Raw genomic sequence first — 25,416 nt, forward strand, 5'->3', positions numbered from 1 at the left:
GTACAGTCCCACACACACACTGACTCTCACTGGGGTACAGTCCCACACACACTGACTCTCACTGGGGTACAGTCCCACACACACTGACTCTCTCTGGGGTATAGTCCCACACACACTGACTCTCACTGGGGCACAGTCCCACACACACTGACTCTCACTGGGGTATAGTTCCACACACACTGACTCTCACTGGGGTACAATCCCACACACACACTGACTGTCACTGGATACAGTCCCACACACGCTGACTCTCACTGGGGTACAGTCCCACACACACTGACTCTCACTGGGGTACAGTCCCACACACACTGACTCTCTCTGGGGTACAGTCCCACACACACTGACTCTCTCTGGGGTATAGTCCCACACATACTGACTGTCACTGGGGTACAGTCCCACACACACTGACTCTCACTGGGGTACAGTCCCACACACACTGACTCTCACTGGGGTACAGTCCCACACACACACTGACTCTCACTGGATACAGTCCCACACACGCTGACTCTCACTGGGGTACAGTCCCACACACACTGACTCTCACTGGGGTACAGTCCCACACACACTGACTCTCACTGGGGTACAGTCCCACACACACACGCTGACTCTCACTGGGGTACAGTCCCACACCCACACGCTGACTCTCACTGGGGTACAGTCCCACACACACTGACTCTCACTGGGGTATAGTCCCACACACACTGACTCTCTCTGGGGTATAGTCCCACACACACACTGACTCTCACTGGGGTACAGTTTACACACACTGACTCTCACTGGGGTACAGTCCCACACACACTGACTCTCACTGGGGTATAGTCCCACACACTCTGACTCTCACTGGGGTATAGTCCCACACACACTGACTCTCTCTGGGGTATAGTCCCACACACACTGACTCTCTCTGGGGTATAGTCCCACACACACTGACTCTCACTGGGGTATAGTCCCACACACACTGACTCTCACTGGGGTATAGTCCCACACACACACACTGACTCTCACTGGGGTACAGTCCCACACACACTGACTCTCACTGGGGTATAGTCCCACACACACACACTGACTCTCACTGGGGTACAGTCCCACACACACACTGACTCTCACTGGGGTACAGTCCCGCACACACTGACTCTCACTGGGGTACAGACCCACACACACGCTGACTCTCACTGGGGTACAGTCCTACACACACGCACTGACTCTCACTGGGGTACAGTCCCACACACACACGCTGACTCTCACTGGGGTACAGTCCCACACACACACGCTGACTCTCACTGGGGTACAGTCCCACATACACTGACTCTCACTGGGTACAGTCCCACACACACACACTGACTGTCACTGGGGTACAGTCCCACACACACACGCTGACTCTCACTGGGGTACAGTCACACACACACACACACACACACACACACACACACTGACTCTCACTGGGATATGGGTCCCACACACACTGACTCTCACTGGGGTACAGTCTGTCACAGCCCTGCCCACCCACATACATGTTCATGCACATGTTCTCTCACGCACACTCACCTACCTACCCACCCTCGCAAGATAACAAAGTGTGAAGCTGGATGAACACAGCAGGCCAAGCAGCATCTCAGGAGCACAATGGATCCCTCACCTTCCTGGACCTCTCAGTCTCCATCTCAGGCAACCAGCTAGAAACTGATGTCCACTTCAAACCCACAGCTACCTAGAGTACACCTCCTCCCACCCACCCCCCTGCAAAAATTCCATCCCGCATTCCCAATTCCTTCGCCTCCGCTGCATCGGCTCCCTGGATGAGGCATTCCACTCCCGCACATCCCAGATGTCCATGTTCTTCAAGGACCGCAACTTCCCCACCCCCCACCCCTCCATGCAGTGGTCAAGAACGCACTTGACCGTGTCTCCCACATTTCCCGCAACACATCCCTCACACCCCGCCCCCACAATAATTGCCCTAAGGGAATCCCCCTCGTCCTCACATACCACCCACCAAACTCCGGATACAACGCATCATCCTCCGACACTTCTCCTATCTACAATCCGACCCCACCACCCAAGACATTTTTCCATCCCCACCCCTGTCTGCTTTCCGGAGAGACCACTCTCTCTGTGACTCCCTTGTCCGCTCCACACTCCCCTCCAACCCCACCACACCCGGCACTTTTCCCTGCAACCGCAGAAAGTGCTATACTTGCCCCCACACCTCCTCCCTCACCCCCATCCCAGGCCCCAAGGTGACTTCCCATATTAAGCCGATGTTCACCTGCACATCTGCCAATGTAGTATACTGTATCCACTGTACCCGGTGTGGCTCCCTCTACATTGGGGAAACAAAGTGGAGGGTTGGGGACCGCTTTGCAGAACACCTCCGCCCGGTTCGCAATAAACAACTGCACCTCCCAGTCGCGAACCATTTCAACGCCTCCTCCCATTCTTTAGATGACATGTCCATCATGGGCCTCCTGCAGTGCCACAATGATGCCACCCGAAGGTTGCAGGAACAGCAACTCATATTCCGCTTGGGAACCCTGCAGCCCAATGGTATCAATGTGGACTTCACCAGCTTCAAAATCTCCCCTTCCCCCACCGCATCCCAAAACCAGCCCAGTTCGCCCCCTCCCACCACTGCACCTCACAACCAGCCCAGCTCATCCCCTCCCCCACTGCATCCCAAAACCAGCCCAGCCTGTCTCTGCCTCCCTAACCTGTTCTTCCTCTCACCCATCCCTTCCTCCCACCTCAAGCCGTACCTCCATTTCCTACCTACCAACCTCATCCCACCTCCTTGACCTGTCCATCTTCCCTGGACTGACCTATCCCCTCCCTACCTCCCCACCTATACTCTCCTCTCCACCTATCTTCTTTTCTCTCCATCTTCGGTCTGCCTCCCCCTCTCTCCCTATTTATTCCAGTTCCCTCTCCCCATCCCCCTCTCCCCATCCCCCTCTCTGATGAAGGGTCTAGGCCCGAAACGTCAGCTTTTGTGCTCCTGAGATGCTGCTGGGCCTGCTGTGTTCATCCAGCCTCACATTTTATTATCTTGGATTCTCCAGCATCTGCAGTTCCCATTATCACTGATACAATACCCGCTCTCGCATCTATCTGGTTTCAGTGTTTCATATACACTTGTGTGCACCCACAAACATATCGTATCATATGTACACACTCTCACACATGTCTGTGTCGTATGTACACACTGACCTATGCTGTACATAGCTCAATGTTATCTGAGACAACAAGGAGGTGTGTGTAGCTGGTTGGTGGGTGGCTGTGGCTTCTGTTCCTTTTTTGGCATGTTATAATAATCTGAGCAATTCTGTATGTGGTTAGTTGTAAACGGATTGAGCTTTATTGCCTTAACCACACAACTGTAGAGACAAGACTGGTTTTGTCATTACTCTGCTGCCTCAGGCTCCTCACTAAAAGCTTACTTTGTGGAGATATTTGTCCCATTCTGTTCAAAACCCTTGGCTATTGGGCTTTAGATAGAAAGTATTGCATACACATTTGAACATTTCCTCTGTCCTGATACAGTACAGGGCTGAGATTGACAGATTCCCTGCAGTGTTGCTGCCACTGTTGATGTCGATTTAAGCTCAGCGTTTGTTCAGTGTTGTTTCATCAAGGTTTGTAATATTTTCCAATGAAGCGAAACCTGTGGTTTTGTTGCACCATTCACCCAGCCTTTCTGCTGAAAAAGGATATGGATTTCAGTTCAGCTCAAAGTGACACTCTTTGTGAAGGACGTGTTATTGGTCTTGCATGGAATGCGGCATTGATTTGCCAGAATGAAACGTGGACACCAAAGTTTGACCCTTAAGCTTGGAACACATCACTGTTGGTTTTATTCCCTGACACTTTGAGATTAATGGAGATGAGATTGAAGTTTTCAGCATTGTAAGGGAGAAACACTCAGTGGATAGGAACTGTTTCTTCTGCTGAGGAGTCCGTAACCAGTGGACAGAGCCGAAAAAATTTGAAGCCAAACCTTTCAGAATGTATGCGCACAAAGAGTTGACAATATGTGAATTCTTTTCTGTAATTGGCAATTAATACTCAATCAATAGCGATTTTTATATCGGAGTTTGGTAGCTTTTCATTAACCCCAAATATAACAGGGTATGATGCGAAAGCATGGGGTTAGGTCACTGGCCACCATTGCATTGAGCAGCAAAATGAACAAGAAGGACCAAATGGCTCCTCTTGCTCGGACTGTTTTGTTCGTACAAGGAGGCCATTCACCCATCATGCCTGTGCTCGCTCTTTGAAAGAGTTATCCAATTTGTCACAATGCCCTGCTCTTTCTCTCACTTGCTGTAAATGTTTCTACCCAGGTATTTATCAAATTTCAGTTTCAAAATCCCTATTGGAACTGTTTAGATTAGATTCCCTGCAGTGAGGAAACAGGCCCTTCGGCCCAACAAGCCCACACTGCCCCTTGGACCATCCCACCCAGACCCATCCCCCTATAACCCACACACCCCTGAACACTACGGGCAATTTAGCATGGCCGATTCACCTAGCCTGCACATCTTTGGACTGTCGGAGGAAACTGGAGCACCCGGAGGAAACCCACACAGACACAGGGAGAACGTGCAAACTCCACACAGACAGTCGCCCGAGGCTGGAATCGAACCCGGGTCCCTGGCGCTGTGAGGCTGCAGTGCTAACCACTGAGCCACCGTGCTGCCCCGCGTTTTAGTGTTTTTCCAGGCAGTGCATTCTCAAATGTAACAATTCACTGCCTGAGACATGTTTTGTCATTGGCACCTCTGGCTAAACCTCTTTTGAATTCCTCTTGTCACCAACCCTCCTTATTTTTATCTGTTGTTGGGATGTGGGCATTGCCATCTGGGCCAGCATTCATTGACCTGATAGCAATGAAATGTAGGCCAGACTAGGTCAGGATGGCAGATTTCACTTCCTTAAAGGACATGAGTGAACCGAATGAATTTCTACCACAGTGGACAATGGTTACATCTAGGTGATGGGGGTTGTGGGTTTGGAAGGTGCTGTTGAAGGAACCTTGGTGAATTACTGTAGTGCGTCTTGTAGATAGTACGCACTGCTGCCAATGTGCTCCGGTGTTGAAGATGGATCGCAGGCCGGTCAATTAGATTGTTTAGTCCGATCTGGTGTTGAGCTGCTTGAATGTTGGTTGAACTGCACTCATCCAGAAAAAACAGTGAGGATTCCATTGCACGGTAAATGGTGGACAGGTACTGGGGAGTCATCAGATGAATAACTCACCTTAGAATTCACTGCCTTGGGTCATGTTCTTTTAGCCACAGTATTTATATGGCTGGTGTGGTTTAGTTTCTGGTCAATGATAAGTCCCAGGATGTTGATAGTTGGGGATTCAGCGATGGTTATGCCTTAAGACCAGTAGATATAGGGGCAGAATTAGGCCATTCGGCCCATTCAGTCTGGTCCACCATTCGATCATGGCTGAGATGTTTCTCAATCCCATTTTCCTGCCTTCTCCTTTAATAATCAACGACATATCAGTCTCTTTCTTAAATATAGTCAATAACTTGGCTTCCACAGCCTTCTACAGCAGTGAATATCACAAATTCACCACCCTCTGGCTGGAGGAAATTCCTCCTCACCTCACTTCCAAAGGGTTTCCCTGCACTCACAGTGCCCTCAGGTCCTGTTCTGTCTTAGTGGAAATATTTTTTCCACATCCATTCTGTCCAGGCCTCTCAATAGAACATAGAACATAGAAAAGTACAGCATAGTACAGGCCCTTCGGCCCACGATGTTGTGCCGTGGAATAATCCTAATCCAAAAATAAAATAACCTAACCTACATTCCCCTCAATTCACTGCTGTCCATGTGCATGTCCAGCAGTCGCTTAAATGTCACTAATGACTCCGCTTCCACGACTACCACTGGTAAACTATTCCACGCGCTCACAACTCTCTGGGTGAAGAACCTCCCTCTGACGTCTCCTTTATACCTTCCTCCTAACACCTTAAAACTATGACCCCTCGTGGCAGTCCTCCCATTGGTATATTTCTTCTTCCTTGGCATGAATTTTTGCTGTGCCTCCTGAGTTACCCACAGAAAGCCCTGTCATGGTTGTTGCACCGTCTTCCCTGCTAGGCTCCCCTTCGTTCTCTGCTCTAAGGAGAATAATTCTACCTTCTGCAACCTCTCCAAATTAACTGAAGCCCTACATCCTTGGGACCGTTCCAGAAATTCTCCTCCAAACATTCTCTGTTAACAGTCAAGTGCCCTGGCTGCATTGACCTTCACCTTTCATTCGCCCCTGTCTTTGAATGGATGGCTATCACTAGGTTACCAGCTGTAGTCCAACTGGCTATTGCTTATGTAAAAAACCAAACAACAACAGCAGACCTCCAAGCAGAGCAGATGGTAGCGCTGCACAGCAAGCCTGTGTCGATAACATGACAATATCTGCCTAAAATCACAGGAGATACCCTCTGCTTCTCTTGGCTGGGACACTGAATGGTTACATTCATGAAAATATCTTGCTGATGTCAACAGTATGGCATAATTTAGCTTTAGTGCTAGGGAGCATTGTGGGACAATGAAGGGAACTTTACTGTCTATTTAAAACCCCATGCTGTACCTGCCCTGGGAATGTTTGACAGGATACTGCATGCTAAATTGGGATTGGCCAATTACCCATATTGGTATTCTTCACTGTAATGAAACAGAAAAGGCTATAGTCATATTAACCAGCCTGGTGTGTTTATTATTGACCCCTGCAGACCCTGTACACCATCCTGCCTGGAATATTGGACAGCAATCCCTTTGCAGCTGAGACAGCACAGCTCCGTATTCCCAGAGGAGTTAAGGATGTCTTGGATATCTTCCAGGGAACTTTGAACCTGTTGAAACAGCATCGAGTTCACCCTGAGCTTGCCTCCCAGCTCTTTGCTTATCTCTTCTTCTTCACCAATGCATCGCTCTTCAATGCTCTCATGGAACGAGGTGAGTGTGGGCAATAACTTGTGGACCCACTGCCCAAATTTGGACGTTTTTATGCCAGTCTGTTTGTGACTCCCAGGCATCTATTATTCTATATATAAGCCCCTCCCAAACCCCTCAATTAGGTTTCATTCTGTAACTTACTCGTGGGTATTTGTTAATCTATGCATAAACCACACCAAACCCCTCGATTAGATTGAAGTCTGTTACTCACTCCCAAGATCTATTATTCTATACGTAAACCACCCTGGACCCCTTGATTAGATTCCAATCTGTAACTTGCTCCTGGTTATCTGTTGATCTATATACAACTCTTCCCCCACCCCCCCAACCCCGAATCCTTTGATTCGATTCTAGACTGAACTAAAATGTCAGTGTTGTAATGATCATCCTGTATTTGGGCTGGACGATTGGAATGGATTCCTCACTTCTGTGTGGACCCCTCTGGGTGAGGAAGCCATCCCATTCTGATGATGGGAACAACGTGCCTCTGTGGCCAGGGTCCACACGTCAGTGTAGTTTGGATCCCCATCCCGTCCTGCTCTGCTTGTGGTGACCCCCACCGCAGACCTCACAGCTGGAATCTTTCACTCTACTGTTGAGAAGCTGCTTTCCTCGCGCGGCTGAGAAACCCCTCACTTTGCTTGTAGGTCTGTTCCTCACTGTGTGTTTTTGTGCCTTCCAGGATCAGGAGGAGGTTTTTACCAGTGGACGAAGGGAGTGCAAATCCGAGCCAACCTGGACTTACTGCTTGACTGGATTCAAGGCATTGGACTTGGCGAGCAGGCTGCTGAACTCTTCCTCAAGTTATCAACAGCTGTTAACCTGCTTGCCACTCCCAAGGAGACTCTCTTGCAGGTAAATAACACCCTTGCTCATGAACGATCCCTTTGTTGTATTGGGAAACCCCAGATAGCAGCAGAGGCCAATGGTAATTCAACAGTCCAAAGTCTACCAATAGCAGGAGGATTGAGAAAGTTGACATCCTGCACAAAAGAGATTCAGACCAATCGTAACTAATTTGGCTCCCTGTTAGTTTTGTGAGTTCAGTTATTTCTCACATACCCTGCCAAATTCTCATCATCTTTCCTGGATTACATAGAATTTTAACAAGGAAATTTTTTCTCTTAATTTTGTTGGATGTGGGTATCTCTGGCAAGGCCAGTATTCATTACCTTTCCCTGTTGAAGTGGTTTGCTCAGCCATCTCAGGGGCAGGAGTCACATGTAGGCCAGACCGGTAAGGATAACCAATTTCATTCCCTAAAGGAAATGAGTGAACTAGTAGTGACCATGCTCGCCATAAACTAGCTTTACATTCCAGGTTTCATTGAATTCAGATAGGCCCAGAACGTTAGCCTGGGTCTCTGCATTACCAATCCAGTGACTTTCCCACTGTGCTTTCTTCCCCCACCATATCTTATTTCTTATCCTGAACGAGAGCATTATTTTAATCTCTTGTAACTTCTGTGTTCCTGCCCCCTTTTATGAATGTACAAACAAGAGGATTAGGGCAGCACGGTGGCTCAGTGGTTAGCACAGCTGCCTCACAGCGCCAGGGACCCAGGTTCAATTCCACCCTCGGGCGACTATCTGTGTGGAGTTTGCACGTTCGCCCCATGTCTGCGTGGGTTTCCTTCTGGGTACTTCTGTTTCCTCCCACTGTCACAAAGATGTGCAAGTTCAGTGGATTGTTAAATTGCCCACGGTGTCTGGGGATGTGCAGGCTAAGGGGTTAGCCATGGAAATGCAGTGTTACAGGGATAGGGTAGGGGTTGGGTCTGAGTGGGAGGCTGTTCGGAGGGGCAGTGTGGACTCAATGGGCTGAAATGGTCTGCTTCCACACTGTAGGGATTCTCTGATTCTAAGCAAGGACCATTTGGCCCCTCCCATCGACTTCACCATTCAAAGGATAGTTCCAGGCTAACTCTACTTTCCTACCCACAGCTAGTCCTTTGGTCCCCTCGTTAGTCAAGAATCCATCTAACTCTGCCTTCAAAATTTTAAATGACCCTGCCACTTTCCAGGAAAGAGAATTCCAAAGACCTTCACCCTTCTGAGGGAAACAATTCCTCATCCCTGTCTTAATTAGGAGAGGCTTTATTTTTAAACAGTGTCCCCCAATTCTAATCTCTCCCACAAGAGAAAAGATCCTTTCAGCATAAACCCTGCCCATTCCTCTCAGAATATTATATAAACAGCTCTTTGCCAAAGACCAAAAGTAGTATCTGTTTGGTCTGAATTATAAGGCTAACCATTTAAAAAAAAACTGGGTGTATCTCAACGCTGGCTTTTGTTGCCAGACACCTATCCAACCAGTTTGTGATTGTTGACAGAAATTCTGTTTCTGTCACTAACTCTGGGACTGAATTTGACAGCCTCACAATGCTCTGTATGAGATAGTTTCACCTACTCTTTGTACCAAACATTTTAGATTTATCTTATACAAAAGTCCCCTTGTTCTAGACTTCTCAGTAAGTGAGAGCTGCAGGCATAATATTTAGAGATGCCTGCGCCAAGTTATCATTTATTCTTATGACGAAAGCAACTTTGGTTTTTCCAACTTCTTTTTTTGTATTGCATTTCCTTGTACCAGGCAGCTTCCTGATGATCTGTGCTGTCTCAACATCCTTCCTGGAGTGTGGAGCCCAATTCTCCAACTGTAGTCTTGTGAATGTATTATATCATTTGACTTTTATATCCTGACTATTAATCCTATATTTTTCGCCATAGCATTTTTATCAGCTTATTCAGTTGAAGTTCTGCTTTTTGTGTCTTGTCAAGAATCAAAGAATCAAGAATCATAGAATCCCTACAGTGTGGCAACAGGCCCTTCGGCCCAACAAGTCCATGCCGAACCTCAGAGCATCCCATCCAGACCCATTCCACTATAACCCACCTAATCTTCACTTCCCTGAATACTATGGGCAATGTAGCATGACCCATCAACCGAACCTGCATATCTTTGGACTGCGGGAGGAAACTGGAGCACCTGGAGGAAACCCACACAGACATGGGGAGAATGTGCAAACTCCACACAGACAGTTGCCCGAGGGTGGAACTGAACCTGGGTCCCAGGCGCTGTGATGCTGCAGTGCTAATTGAGCTACCATGCTGCCCTGCTGGAATTATAGGAAGGAATAGTATTGTTTTTTTCAAAATCGTATTTTTTTAAAATAAATCCCACTTCGTCCTAGCTACTGTCAGCCCTGAAGAAGGGTCTCTGGAAGCAAAACATTAACAGTGCTTTCTCTCTACAGATGCTGCCAGATCTGCTGAGTTTCCTCAACAATTTGTGTTTCTGAATTTCTTCAGATTTCCAGTATCTACAGTTCTTTGTTTTATTTTACTGTAGTTTCCTTCTTGCTGCCTCCCTCCCTTTTTGAATAAGAGTGTTACAATAACACTTTTTCAGTCCATTGGAACCTTTTCAGAATGTAGGGAATTTTGGAATGTTATAACCAATGGATCCAGTAACTCTGCTGCCGCTTTCTTTAATAAGCTAGGATTTATGTCATCAAGCCCCAGGGACCTGTCTACCTTTGACCCTGACAGTTTGTTTAGTACTGTTTCATTAGTGATGCTGATTGTTTTAAGTTCTTCCTTTCAGAGTCATAGAACATAGAACATAGAAAAGTACAGCACAGTACAGGCCCTTTGGCCCACGATGTTGTGCCATGCAATATTCCTAATCCAAAAATAAAATAACCTAACCTACATTCCCCTCCATTCACTGCTGTCCATGTGCATGTCCAGCAGTCGCTTAAATGCCACTAATGACTCCGCTTCCACGACTGCCACTGGCAAACTAGTCCATGCGCTCACAACTCTCTGGGTGAAGAACCTCCCTCTGACGTCTCCTCTATACCTTCCTCCTAACACCTTAAAACTATGACCGCTCCTGGCAGTCAATCCTGCCCTGTGGAAACGTCTCTGGCTATCGACGCTATAAGTCATGGAGTCATACAGCACAGAAACAAACCCTTCAGTCCAACTAGTCGATGTCTACCATGTTTCCAAACAAAACTAGTCCTACCAGCCTGTTTTTTGGGCCATATCCCTCCAAACCTTTCCTATTCATGTACCAGTTCAAATGTCTTTTAAATATTGTAACTGTACCTGTATCCACCACATTCTCTGGCAGTTCATTCCACACACAAACCACTCTACGTGGGAAAAAGTTGCCCCCACATCCTTTTTAAATCTTTCTCCTTTTGTCTAAAAAATAGGCCCCCTAGTTTTGAAATCCCTAACCCTAGGGAAAAGACCCTTCTCGTTTACCATATCTATGCCCCTTATGATTTTATAAACCTCAATAAGATCACCCCTCAACCTCCTCTACTCCAGTGAGAAAAGTCCCAGCCTTTCCAGTCAATTTTTATAACTCAAACCCTCCATTCCCAGCAACATCCTGGTAAATCTTTTCTGAACCCCCTCCAGTTTAATACCGTCTGTTCTGTAAGAGGGTGACCAGAACTGTACATAGCACCCTATAAGAGACCTCACCAATGTCCTGTACAACCTCACCATGATGTTCCCAACTCCCATACTCAAAGGTCTGAGCAATGAAGGCAAGCATTAAATGCCTTTTTAACCCTCCCGTCAACCTGCGACCCAAATTTTGAAAAATTTTGAAGACCTAAAACCTTGCCTCTCCGTTCTACAGCACAACCATGTTTTAATTTTAAATGTTCCTGCCCTTGTTTATACTACCATAATGCATTAAGTCACATTTATCCAAATTAAACTCCACCTGCTGCTTAGCCTACTGACCCAACTAATCACGATCTCTTTGTAATCTGAGATAACCTTCTTCACTGTCTACTATGGCACCAATCTTGGAAACTTAATCCATTTGCCAAGTCTGTACTCGTGGCTGTGGAATTATCTCTGCTCAACTCTAGCTCTCACCTTCAAGCTGAAATTCAGCATGTTATGATTACTCTTCCCTAGAAGGTCCTTTACTCGGAGATCTTTAATTAATCCCATATTATTGCATAATACCAAATCCAGAATAGTCTGCTCTCTGGTTGGTTCTTCAGTATTTTTCTCCAAGAAATAATCTGTAATGCACACTGTGAACTCTTCTTTGCCAACCTAATTAATCCAGCCGATATGCATATTAAAATCACCTCTTTTACAAGCTCTCCGTACTTTCTGCTTTATACTGTATCCTATTGTGAAACAGCTGCCCAAGGTAATGTTTCCTCGATGTTTTCTGTACAGTGATCAGTGCCAGCGTACTGATCGTGACATTGGCTTTAGATTTCGGAAGCTGCTGCTGTGCATGGACCTCAGAGGCTCATGTCACCACTAGGAAAATTAGAGAGAATGCTAGTGAGGGGAGCTATAGACTACTCACACAAGGGGCTTCTGTTCCTCACCATTTCTTATCTATATCCGGATAGATTTTACGCCTTGATCTCCAAGGACAAAATCCATTCTCATTGGAACACTGATCTAATGTTTACTGAAACATCTACAGACCTCCTTCTCCTTTCTACACTAACCTTCCGAAACTCTCAGTACCTTTCGATATTTAACTCCCAAGCCTGCTCTCACTGCAACCATGTCTTATTAATTGCCACCGAATCATGCCCATTTGTTTCTACTTGCGCAGTTAACTGATTAATTTTATTCCAAATACTTTGTGCATTGAGATGCAAAACTTTAATGTTTGATCTATAATTAAATTTCCCTGCTCTTGTGCGATCCCTTGGTGCAATGTGATTTTCACATGGTCTGTCCCCTCTTTTAGTTTTCTGGTAACAATCAGCCCCATCTCCAACCTGCAGCCCTACCTTTACCTTTTTCATTTTTTTACTTCTCCATGTAACTGAACTCCACCCCTACTATTTAGTTTCAAGCCCTGTCCTCAGCCCTAGTTATGTGATTTGCCAGGACTGTGGTCCCAGCAGGATTCAGGTGGAGCCCATCCCATTGGAACAGCTCACTCCTTCCCCAGAACTGGTGCCAATGTCCCATGAATTGAAAACCGTTTCTCCCACACTAATCTATGAGCCATGCATTTACCTTTTGAATCTTATTGACCCTGTGCCATTTAACTCATGGCCCAGGTAGTAATCTGGAGATTATTGCCTTTGTGGTTCTGCTTTTTAATTTAGCCTTGAGCTGCTCATAATCCTTTAGCTGAGCCTGTTTCTTCTTTCTACCTGTTTCATTGGTAGGTACTTCGACTGTGACATCTGGACCTTTCCCCTCCCACTCCAAGGTCCTCTATAGACCAGATGACACATCCCGAACCTGGGCACCAGGCAGGCAACACAGCCTTCAGGACTCCTGATACTGGCCACAGAGAAGTGCCTATTTCCCTCACTAAATTATCCCTGATCCCAACCACACTTCTTTCTCCCCACTGTTGAATAGCCACCTGTAGTGCTATGGTCAGTTTGTTCATCCTCCCTACAGCCCCCAATCTCACCCACACAGGGAGCCACAGAGACTGTATTGGGTTCTGGTGAGATTGACTTGGAAGGGGGGAGGGGAGTGAGTGAGCAGTAAGCAGGAATGTATTGACAATGGGAGAACAGATTGAGCAGGAAGCCAGAGAGGCTCACTGGAAGTGCGAGGCGGTTTAGGGTGAATTGAATGTGTTGAGAACAGAGATCAGATTTGGAGAGGAAAGCCTGTCCCATTGTTTTTGAAAGGAAGGAGAGTGCCAGTCAGCAGGAAGCTGTCACACTGACCTCAGCACAGAACTATTCTCCCAGGGACAACCCAATGTCTCGATCCAATCAACACAGACCTTTCATCTCATTGCACACATTGGCAGAAGCACTTAGTTGCAGTATCACAGAGAGAGAGAGAGAGACAGAGAGAGAGGGGCGGGCACTAACTGCAAGCAGCTCTGAACACACATGATGAACCCATTGTATCTCAGCAGAGACCTCTGCCACTCACCATGACATACCCAGAAGTGCTGTCCTGCACCAACTTTACTCCTTGTGCCCGCTGCCCATCTGCTTTCCTGGTCTTCCTCCATCCACTGCCAGCTTCGCAACAGCCTTTGCAAATAGACCCAACACCCACACTGTGGCCTCATTCGCCAGCCCTGTCGCCCCCAGTTCCCCAAAACTGTCCTCCCTGTTCACCCACTCATGCTCCCTGTTCACCCGCACGTACTCCGTGTTCACCAGCCCCTCTGTGCGCACACTCGGATCTGTAACTGATGAGTGTTTACTTTCTTTGCAGGCTAATTGGAGGTCTCTGCGCAGTGATTTTTTCAGTTTGAACCCATCGCAGCTCCATCACATGCTGAGGGAGTATAACCCGGGCCGGCCGTGCCCACCGGTGTGGAACCCCGTCCCAGAGGACCAGCAGGCAGCACTGAGAACAGGTGAGCACCTCATTGACGGAGCTACCCCCACATCAGCTAAAAACCTTGCTGCATTGTTTCCACTTCAGGCACTCACTGCAACATCAAACACTCCCAGGACAGGGACAGCACGGGGTTAGTTGCAGAGTAAAACTCCCTCAATACTGTCCCTCCAGCAAACACTCCAAGGACAGGGACAGCACGGGGTTAGGTATGGAGTAAAGCTCTTTCTACACCGCCCCCCATCGTACACTCTCAGGACAGGGACAGCACAGGGTTAGATGCAGATAAAGCTCCTGTGGTTTGGCGTAGCAGGAAAAATTTTCATCATTCTTTACTGGTTTGGAACTTGAGTACTGTCGTAATTAGCCAGTCTCTACTCTCAACCAGTCTCAGTCAGACCGAGCTCATGCTTCAGTTCTGGTTGCTGATCTCATTGTGCAATTTCTTATCAGAGTCCCAAAGAATCCTTTTTTGGATGCTGTGAGAGTGAGGTTTAGCATCATGAGCCACAGTTGCTCTGAATTAAGTAAGGGAGGAGTGGAGTGAGTGAGTGAGGGAGGAATGGAGAGAAGGAGTGAGGGAAGGAGTGTGTGTGTGTGAGGGCAGGATAGAGGGTGTGTGTGAGGGTGTGTATGAGGGAGGAATGGAGAGAGTGAGCGAGTACGTCAGGGAGTGAGTAAGGGAGGAAAAGAGTGAGAGAAGGAAGAATGGAGTGAGTGAGTGAGGGAGGAATGGAGTGAGTGAGTGAGGGAGGAATGGAGTGAGTGAGTGAGGGAGGAATGGAGTGTGAGTGAGGGAGGAATGGAGTGAGTGAGGGAGGAATGGAGAGGAGGAGTGAGGGAGGGAGTGTGTGTGTGAGGGCAGGATAGAGGGTGTGTGTGAGGGTGTGTATGAGGGAGGAATGGAGGGAGTGAGGGAGTGAGTGAGGGAGGGAGCAATGGAGTGAGTGAGTGAGGGAGGAATGGAGTGAGTGAGGGAGGAATGGAGTGAGTGAGGGAGGAATGGAGTGAGGGAGGGAGTGAGTGAGGGAGAGAGCAATGGAGTGAGTGAGTAAGTGAGGAAGTAACTGAGTGAGTGAGTGAAGTGGGTGAGGGATCATGCAATTCCTGCACTGACTTAGCTATTGTGACCCAGTTGGGATGGGCTCTGCTCTGCACACTGCACCCACTGACTGCTCTGTCTCCTTGTTCACAGCTGACATCTTGGAAAGCTTTGACAATCATCCGCCCCTGATCCTGCCTTCTAGCACTTTCCACATCGAACTTGGAAAGCCCATCCCTGACTCCCTGGGCCTCACCTCCCAGTTGGAACGTTTCAAAGAGTTTCTGAAGAGCCTGGAGGAACCAGAGTGTCTGGCAAGGCCTGAACTGAGCAGTGGCAGCCGATCCCCACAGGTAAAATATCATGGGCATTCGGAGGATACAAGCAAGCAAGGACAGTGACTTTGTGTGGAGAGAATCTAACAGAGAAATTGGAGGTTCTTCATGAACAAACTTACTTTGAATATTGTTATGAGTCAGAATGAACCAAATGGCCTTGTGTGCTGTGTGTCATTCTGTGATGGTATCTCCCTCCTGATGATTTTCTAACCAGAGGAAATAATATCCCCAGTGTACTCTTATCAATGCACTTTACAGTTTTAACAGCCTCCCCGAGCATTCTGGCTTCAATAGAAAGTTGCATTGTCGCATTGTCTCACTCATCACCATAGTTTCCCATTCCAGGTTTCTCCCCGAATTGTGAATGATTGAACACTCTGATCAATACCTGTCATGTGCTCCTGTCACCGTTGACTCTGAAGTGAATGCCTCTTCAGAAATGTTAATGGAGATTGGGAAGAGGACGGTGCCACGTGAGCTGCTCTTAAATCTGAGTACCTGCTGTGCAGTATAGTGTTAGCCTGGCAGGTACACAACATGTGTAGAGGTGAACAGCACATCTGGAATTTACATCCTTAATCGCCAGTCAGATCATTGTCCCTTTGATCATTTTAGGAGCAGTCAAGGGCTGTGCTGTGTTACAAAGAAGACTAAAGCTCATAATCATTTGGTATCTGTGCGTTGATGTCTTAATTTATACTGGCAAGACAACAGATATAAAGGAGCACCTGACAGAGGTCATGAATTCACTGTGCAGTGTTACTATAAGTGTTTACATTAAACTCTGCCAGGCTCTGTCACGCTGTGTATAAAGCATGGCATATTCTTGTTACTCTGTGTATGTCCACTAATATTAAACACAGGGTATTTCTGACCTTTATTATTCTGGTACTTCCTGTCTTGAGAATTGTTTAGTGTTTGATTTTCCTTGATACCGGTTTTCTAACCACTGATGATCATTGTGTATGACAAATACAAGCCAATTATCACTGGATTTGATAAATAGGAACATAGGAAGTAACATCAGGAGGAGGCTCACAGGTCTGCACCATTATCCAAACAAATTATGACTGGTCATCTATCTCAATGCCATTTTTTCCCACCATCTCTATATCCCTTCACATCACTAATCTCTGGAGTCCTATCGATTTCTGCCTTGAACATGCTCAATAGTTGAGTATCCACGATCCTCTGAGGAGAGAATTCCAAAGATTCACCATCCTTTGAGTGAAGAAATTCCTCCCCATATGTGTCTGGAATGGTTTGTACCTTATCCTGAGACTGTCCCTGAAAGAACTTTGTGACTTACAGAGACCATCACTTGTTCTTTGAAACACGAAGGAATGCAGATATAGTTTTCTGTGTTACCGTCACAGGGATTAGTCAGGAGAAACTCCAGTGCATTCTCTTGATGGCAAGTATATCCTTCCTTGGACAAGGGAACCAGAACTGTCCACAAGTGTGATTGTATCAATATTCTACACATCTACACCAGACATCCTTGCTCCTGTATCTCAAGGTCAGCACACCATTTGCTGCTTTACTGATTGATGCATCTATATGCTTGGTTTTAGTGATTCATGAACAAGGACATCCAGGCCCCTTTGGATATCAACACTTCCCAATCTTCTCACCATTTAGGGAATTCTCTGCCTTTTTGTTTCTTCTTCTAAGGTAGATAACTTCACACTTATCCACACTATATGTCATTTACTGTGTCCTCGCCATCACTTTGCCTGTGAAATCTCTGCGAAGTCTTCTTACATCCTTCTCACAACTTACATTCCCATTTAGTTTAGTGCCATTGTCAAATTTGGAAATGTTGTAATTAGTCTTTTTATCCAAATCATTTTGGTAGATTGTGAACAATTGTGAACCTAGCAGTGACTCTTGCAGTAACATCTTGCCATCTAGAGAATGGTCTGTTTATTCTTACTGTCTGCTTTCTATCTGTTAACCAATTGGTCTTAGAGTCATACAGCATGGAAACAGAACCTTTGGCCCAGCTCAACTGCACCAACCAAACATCTCAATCTGACTTAGTCTCATTTCACAGGATTTGGCCCATATCCCTACAAACCCTTCCTGGTCATATACCCATCCAGATGCTTTTAAATGTTGCAATTGTACCAGCGTCCACCACCTCCTCTGGCAGCTCATTCCATATACACACCATCCTCTGTGTTAAAAAGTTATCCCTTAGGTCCTTTTTAAAGCTTTACCCTCTGACCTTAAACCTATACCCTCTCGTTTGGATTCCCCGACCTTCGGGAAACTATCTTGGCTATTCACCCCATTCACGGCCCTCATGTTTTATAAACTTCTGTAAGGTCATTGTTCGTGTCTGAGTTTCCAGTGAAAATAATCCCAGTCTGTTCAGCTTCATCCTATAACTCAAACTTACCTGTTCTGGCAACAACCTTGTAAATCTTTTCGGCACCCCTTCAAGTTTAACGACATCCTTCCCGATAGAAGGGTGACCAGAATTGTACACAGTATTCCAAAAGTGGTCTTACCTGTGTCCTGTACAATTGCAACATGACTTCCCAACTCCCAGACTCAAAGCTCTGGCCAATGAAGACAAGCATGCCAGACACCACCTTCACTACCCTGTCTACCTGTGACTCAGGAAGTAGGAACCTACACTCCAAGGTCTCTTTGTTCAACAACATTTCCGAGGCCCCACCATTAACTGTGTAAACCATGCCCTGGTTTGCCTTACCAAAATGGAACATCTCACATCTGTCTAATTAAGCTCTACCTGCCACTCCTTGGCCCCATTGGCCCATCTGGTCAAGGTCATGTTGTACTCTGAGATAATCTTCTTCACTTTCCACTACATCACTTATTTTGATGTTGTCTGCAAATTCTCTAACCATTATCTCCTACATCATATCCAAATCAATAACAGAAATGATGAAAAGCAGTGGACCCAGCACCAATCCTTGTGGCACACCACTGGTCACAGGCCTCCAGTCTGAAAAGCAACCCTCAGAACCCCCTCCAATAACTTGCCTGCCACTGATGTCTGACTTGCCAGCCTATAGTTCCCTGGCTTTTCTTTACAGCCTTTCGTAAATAATAGCACCACGTTGGCCAACACCTCACCTGGGGCTATTGATGACCCAAGTATCTCAGAATGGGGCCTAGCAATCTCTTGCCTAACTTCGCATAATGTTCTTAGAAACACCCACCAGTATATTCTCTCCAAATCCCATAGGCTTAAAATTTGTTTATCACCTGCGTGGGAACATGTCAAAAGCTTTCTGAAAATCCAAAAGGCTAACATCCGCTGGTTCTCCTTTCTATACACTAAAAACAAAACCCTGAAAAAATCCCAACAGGTTTGTCAAAAATGATATCCTGTTCGTAAGTCCATGTTGACTGTCTAAGTTTACTATTCTTTTCTAAATATCCAGCCAGCATATCATTTAGAATGGATTCTGATGTTTTTCTGGTAACTGATGTTAACTTAACAGGAGAGTTGTCCTTTTCCTACATAGTAGGGTTCGCTTTGCGACTTTCTACTCAACAGGAACCTTTCCAGAAACCCATCCCTCATTATCCAGCTCCTTTTCTTTTTAACCTATTATTCTTAAATGAGCAAAATCTCTAATTGTTCAGTTTTTGGTTCTGGTCAATTTCTAACTATGTATTGGCAATTAAATCACACTTAATCACCACTGTTTAATCTTCACATGATCAACTTTGTTACATTGCTGCCTGTCCTTGACTTTGTCTTTTTAACATTATTCTGTATTGTCATTGTATTGAATGCTTGACTTTGCTTTGTTTGCCTTCTTATTTTGCATATTACTTTTCTATTTCCTGTTTCCAGTTTTGCTGACTTCCAACTTGAACTCTGTTTCAGCTTGCCACTTCCCTGCCAATCTAATTTATACCCACCCCAGCAAATCTAGCAAACACACCATCGATCACCGCAAATATTTCAGATTCCCCTGGCTCTGTATGCTACAGATTCCTAGCTTCACACGAAAGAGGAATGATAAATTAGACAGAGTAAATACTTTCCCTTGTGGAACAACCTACAACAAGAGCTCATAGTTTTAAGCGCAGGAATGCAGATTTAAAACAGACACAAGCAGAAATAACTTCTCTCAAAGCGTTGTGAATCTGATGCAGGGACACTCATTAAATTTAAGGTGATGGACAGATTTTTATAAGTAACAAATTGAAAGGTAATGGAGAGTGGGATTGAGGCTGAGATGCGATCAGCCATGACTGAATTGAATGGTGAAGCAGGCTGAAGGGGCTGAATGGCCTGCTCTTGCTCCTAGTTCTGATGTTGTTATGACTTCATGGTCCTGCGTCTGTGGATCTTGGTCCATGGAGAGATGCGGATGAACTGATGGTCTCTGTCTGTCACCGCATCTAAGAGAATCTATTCAATACATTTCACTGATGAGTGTGTAGGGACCACATACAGATTTCATCAAGTACCCTCAGACTCCTAACGCAGTCAATTCCTGATGTTTCTTCACACTTAGATCACTTTCTGTGTTTGTTTCGTAGCAACCAGGAATTGAAAGGGCAAGGATCTAGTGGTAGGACAACATTAACAACAGTCTGAGAGAAGACAGTAAGTATGAAAGTTGTGTAAGCCTGTAGAAAGCAGTAAGAGGACTGAGGGAAGGGAGCAGTTGCACAGGTTTCTGGTTCTAGGACTGAAGATATTCCAAGTGGGAAACAAGCAATGATTCTGCAATTCTGCACAAGACAGAATTAAGACAGAATTCTTTAGCGTTCTCATGTGTGTCTGGTACTCAGTTCAATTTGCATTAGAGATGGTTCTGTATGGACCCTCTCTGTCATAAAGACACTTTTCATCCTCTTTTCACTGTCCTCTTTTGCTAACATCCCGGTTTCCATTATTCATTCTATTTCCATTCCAAGATGAGGCTGAACCCTTTCGCAACAATCTTCAGCCAGAAATGCTGAGTGGACGATCCATCTCTGCCTCCTCCAGTGGTCCCCAACATTACAGATACCAGTCTTCAGCCAATTTGATTCACTCCACGTGATATCAAGAAACGGTTGGAGACACTGGATACTGCAAAGGCTACCGGCCCTGACAACATCCTGGCAATAGTACTGAAAACTTGTGCTCCAGAACGTGCCGCTCCTCTAGCCAAGCTGTTCCAGTGCGGTTACAACACTGGTATCTACCCAACAATGAGGAAAATTGCCCAAGTATGTCCTGTACACAAAAGCAGGACAAATCCAACCCACCAATTACTGCCCCATCAGCTGACTCTCAATCGTCAGTAAACTGATGGAAAGTGTCAGTAACGGTGCTATTATGCAGCACCTGGTCAGCAACAGCCTGATCAGTGCTGCCCAGTTTGGGTTCTGCCAGGGCCACTCAGCTCCAGACCTCATTCCATCCTTGGTTCAAACATGGACAAAAGAGCTGAATTTCAGAGGTGAGGTGAGAGTGACAGCCCTTGACAGCAAAGCTGGATTCAACCAAGCGTAGCATCAAGGAGCCCCAGCAAAATTGGTATCAATGGGAATTGTGGGCATATTCTCCACTGATTGGAGTCATACCTGGCACATAGGAGTATGCTCCAGGTTTTTGGAGGTCAGTCATCTCAGCTCCAGGGCATCTGTGCAGGAGTTCCTCAGGGTAGTGTCCTTGGTCCAACCATCTGCAGCTGCTTCATCAGTGACCTTCTCTCCATCACAAGGTCGGAAGTTGGGATGTTCACCGATGATTAGACAATGTTCAGAACCATGAGCAAATACAGCATTCAAGATGCACTGAACAAATCTATCAGAGATCATTAGACAGTATCTTCCAAGCCTATAACCACTTCCATCGAGAAGGACAAAGGCAGCAGATACATGGGAACACCACCACCTGAAAGTTTCCATCCAAGTCACTCAGTATCCTGCCTTGGAAATATATCACTGTTCCTTCAGTGTCATTGAGTCAAATTTCTGGAATTCCCTCCCTAAGGGCATTGTGGGTCAACCCACAGCAAATGGACTGCAGCAGTTCAAGAAGGCAGCTCACCATCACCTTCTCAACGGCAACTTTAGGGGAGGCATGGCCTAACCAATCACTAGTCTGTTAATCTAGAGACCCAGGTAATGTTCTGGGGACCTGTGTTCGAATCTTGCCATGGAAGATGGTGGAATTTGAATTCAATAAATATCTGGAATTAAAGGGTCTAATGATGACCATGAATCTATTGCCGCTTCTTGAAAAAATCCATCTGGTTCACTAATGTCCTTTGGGGCCAAAACTGCCATCCTTACCTGGGTCTGGCTTACATGTGACTCCAGACCCCCAGCAATGTGTTTGACTCATAACTGCCCACTGGGCAATTAGGGATGGGCAATAAATGCTGCCTGGCCAGCGATGCCCTCATCATATGAATGAATAAAGAAAACTAGGGAATGGGCAATAAATGCTGGTCCAGCTAGTGATGCCCACGTCCCATGAGTGAATAAATAAAGAAAGGATGTGGTGGAGCAAGCTGGGACCTTTCCTTCATTTTAGTAACTCCAGCAAGAAATAATTTCTTGTGCTCTGTTTATTCAAACGCATCAGCATTTAGTAGGAAAGAACTTGTAATTTCCACAGCAGCGTTTATAATGTCCCAACTAGCCTTTCAGCTAAAAAAATACTTCACTGAAGTGTAGCCACTTTGTAATGCAGCAGCTACACAGCAAGATGGCACAGGGAAAGCAGGAGCATCGAGCGAAGATCACTGGAATAATATTCCAGAAACTCAGACTGGTGAGTTGAGTAGGCAGGTACAAAGCCCACCAAGGCAGCTGGTGGGATTTAAATTCAGATAAAACATCTAAAATCAGAAACTAATCTTAAAAATGATGAGTAAATGAGCAACAAATGCTGGCCTTTCCTGTGACACCCACGACACAAAGAAATAAAGAAACTCTGCGATGAGATAATGACCAGCGAGTCTGTATTAGTGATAGTCAATCACAAATAAATATCGAACCCAGAAGTATACGAGGGAGAGTATGGCTGCTGTTCATCAAAACAGTTTCTGTGATCTCCCACATCCACGTGACAGGACAGGTATGGCTTTCATTTAAACAGCCAGAAAGTTGCACCCTCCGACAGTGCGGCGCTCCCTCAGCACTGACCCTCCGACAGTGCGGCGCTCCCTCAGCACTGACCCTCCGACAGTGCGGCGCTCCCTCAGCACTGACCCTCCGACAGTGCGGCGCTCCCTCAGCACTGACCCTCCGACAGTGCGACGCTCCCTCAGCACTGACCCTCCGACAGTGCGGCGCTCCCTCAGCACTGACCCTCCGACAGTGCGGCGCTCCCTCAGCACTGACCCTCCGACAGTGCGGCGCTCCCTCAGCACTGACCCTCCGACAGTGCGGCGCTCCCTCAGCACTGACCCTCCGACAGTGCGGCGCTCCCTCAGCACTGACCCTCCGACAGTGCGGCGCTCCCTCAGCACTGACCCTCCGACAGTGCGGCGCTCCCTCAGCACTGACCCTCCGACAGTGCGGCGCTCCCTCAGCACTGACCCTCCGACTGTGTAGTGCTCACTTAGCACTGACAGTGCATGCTCCCTGTGCAGTGCAGTGGGATGGCCTGCCTGGTTGATATGTTCAAGTCTCTGAAGTGACCGTTAAACCCCTGACTTTCTGTCTGTGCACTGCAATAATACGCTATTTCCGCAGACAGATGGTAATCTCTGTGATTGTTCTGTGACGTCTTGTTGTAGATTCTAAGTGAAGCCCTCATTGTTCACTGTTTAAAATAATAAAGGTGTAGGTTTATGACTGAAATCAGTAGCTGCTGAAATGTATGTGAGTGGATGATGTGAGGTTTGAGTATGAGACACAGTAATCCAGAATCATAAAATCTTACAGCACAAGGAGACTCTGTTTGGTGCATTGTGCCTGCACTGACTCTCTGAAAGATCTCTCCAATTAGTGCCACTCTCTGCTCTTTTCCCATAGTCCTGCAAATTTTTGTTTGAGTATTTATTAGTCTGCAATTTCCTTATGAAAGTTCCTATTGAATCTGCTTCCTCTGCCTTCTCTGGCACAGGTTCTAGCTATCATCTCAAACAAAAGTGTGGTTTTCTCCATGTGTCACATGTCTCTCCCACTTCTTATGCTCATGATTTAATTCCATATCAGCATGTTATCTATCTTCACAATGATAACAATGAAATGACAATTGCTTTGTGCACTGAGATTTCCGTTTGCTGCTTTGTCTTTGCTGAAATTCCATTAACATTGCATCATGTTTCTGTCACTGATTGAAAGTGTTTGTGGCCTTTAAGTCAGTGTTTCCTGTCTTAGCGTCTGCGGAACTTTGTTGAGTCATCCAGAGCAGCTGCATTTAGCCCGAGATCTGACTTTAGATACATTTTTGTATTTTCTTCCTCAGGATTTTGGCAACCAGGAGCTGTATAAATATCCAGCAATATATTGGCGTAGCAGTTTCTGTGGTTTAACTCCCAGAATTCAATTATACTACTCTAACAAATGCTGATTAACCCTTTACCAGCCATAAATGAGGCCCAATGCAACAACAGTCATTCACCCTTGAAGAATGTGTCATAGCAAGGTTAACCTACCCAGCAATTTTTCCTCATACCCCACCAGCTCCTGGTCTACTCTGACCATCTACGTTGTTTTTTCCCGGTGTTCCCAAAGGTACAGTAGATAAATAAAATCCCCGTTGTTGATGGTCTCATTGAATGGATTGGTTTTTACGTAGCAAGGTCAGAATTAGTTACTGTTTTTCAGGGAAGGGGTTAACTACGAGGAGTCACTGTTTATCTGGGGTAGAGATGACACACTGTACCTTATTCAGGGTAAGGGTCCTCACTGTGAATAGCGTGGGTTAGCATTAGCAGATTGGTAGAACCCTAGACACTGATTAGTTGCTGAGTAAGGTGCATTGAATTGAATTGAACAGGAAGTGGTAATGGGCATTTTTTCAGCTGATCTTTGTAATTGTGAAGTTTTGAAAGCCTGGTTAACTGACTGTAACAAATTAAGACACCAAACTGTAATGTGAGAGAGCTGTATTCAGCTTCAGTCTTCTGTTATAATTGGCTATCTGTCACAGGTGAGAATGTTGTCTTCGACTACTCAAAGGTGGCTGACGATGCTGTTTTGGGATCTGCTGACTTTCTGCCACATTGAACATCTGCTGTCCTGTGGGATGTCCGGTTATGTGTCATGAATACGTGTCATTACTTGTTCTTTCTCTGTTCTTGCTTTTCCTCTTTGCAATTATTGGGTTTCAACATGCTGTAGTCCTTCCAACAGATTCTGCTTCTGTTTGGTTCAGTGCAGGATGATAGCCTCCCAGGAGCTGACGTTAATGTTGAACATTTTCATGTTGGTTTTCTGCACGTCCTTGAAGTGCTTCATTTGTCCTCCCCTAGTGAATATGCCCTGACTAAACCCAGTGAAGCTGATAGTGGGTCATTGTCGGCTTGCTGTTTGTGCAAGCACACTGATGTTGGTGTATCTGTCCTCCCACATGTAGTCTCTCCCAGCCGAGATGCTGATGGTATAACTGCAGTGTTTTGAGGCACCTCTTGTCCCTGCAACATTGTCCATCTTTCGTCCTCACACTGAGGGGTAGAGATATCCTGATGTCACAGATTTAATGTCACAACTTTCAAACACTTGCTTCCTCAGGTGGGCAAAGACTGCTCCAGCAAGCTGCAAGTGATGCAGAGTTTCTGTCAAGGCAAAC

At 46.2% G+C, this 25,416-nt stretch overlaps 1 protein-coding gene across 3 annotated transcripts in view; it reads left to right on the forward strand.

The window, feature by feature from the left end:
• Window positions 1-25,416, forward strand: part of radil2a (Ras association and DIL domains 2a) — an 83,674-nt gene that overhangs the window by 32,827 nt on the left and 25,431 nt on the right. For all 3 annotated transcript variants that reach the window (XM_048555438.2, XM_048555441.2, XM_048555439.2), the window contains exons 9-12: window positions 6,744-6,966; window positions 7,649-7,821; window positions 14,175-14,319; window positions 15,496-15,695. In XM_048555438.2, the coding sequence (XP_048411395.2) occupies window positions 6,744-6,966; window positions 7,649-7,821; window positions 14,175-14,319; window positions 15,496-15,695 (741 nt within the window). The remainder of the gene's footprint in view (window positions 1-6,743; window positions 6,967-7,648; window positions 7,822-14,174; window positions 14,320-15,495; window positions 15,696-25,416) is intronic.

This window comes from Stegostoma tigrinum, chromosome 22 (genome assembly GCF_030684315.1).
Source record: "Stegostoma tigrinum isolate sSteTig4 chromosome 22, sSteTig4.hap1, whole genome shotgun sequence".
Taxonomy (NCBI): Eukaryota; Metazoa; Chordata; class Chondrichthyes; order Orectolobiformes; family Stegostomatidae; genus Stegostoma; species Stegostoma tigrinum.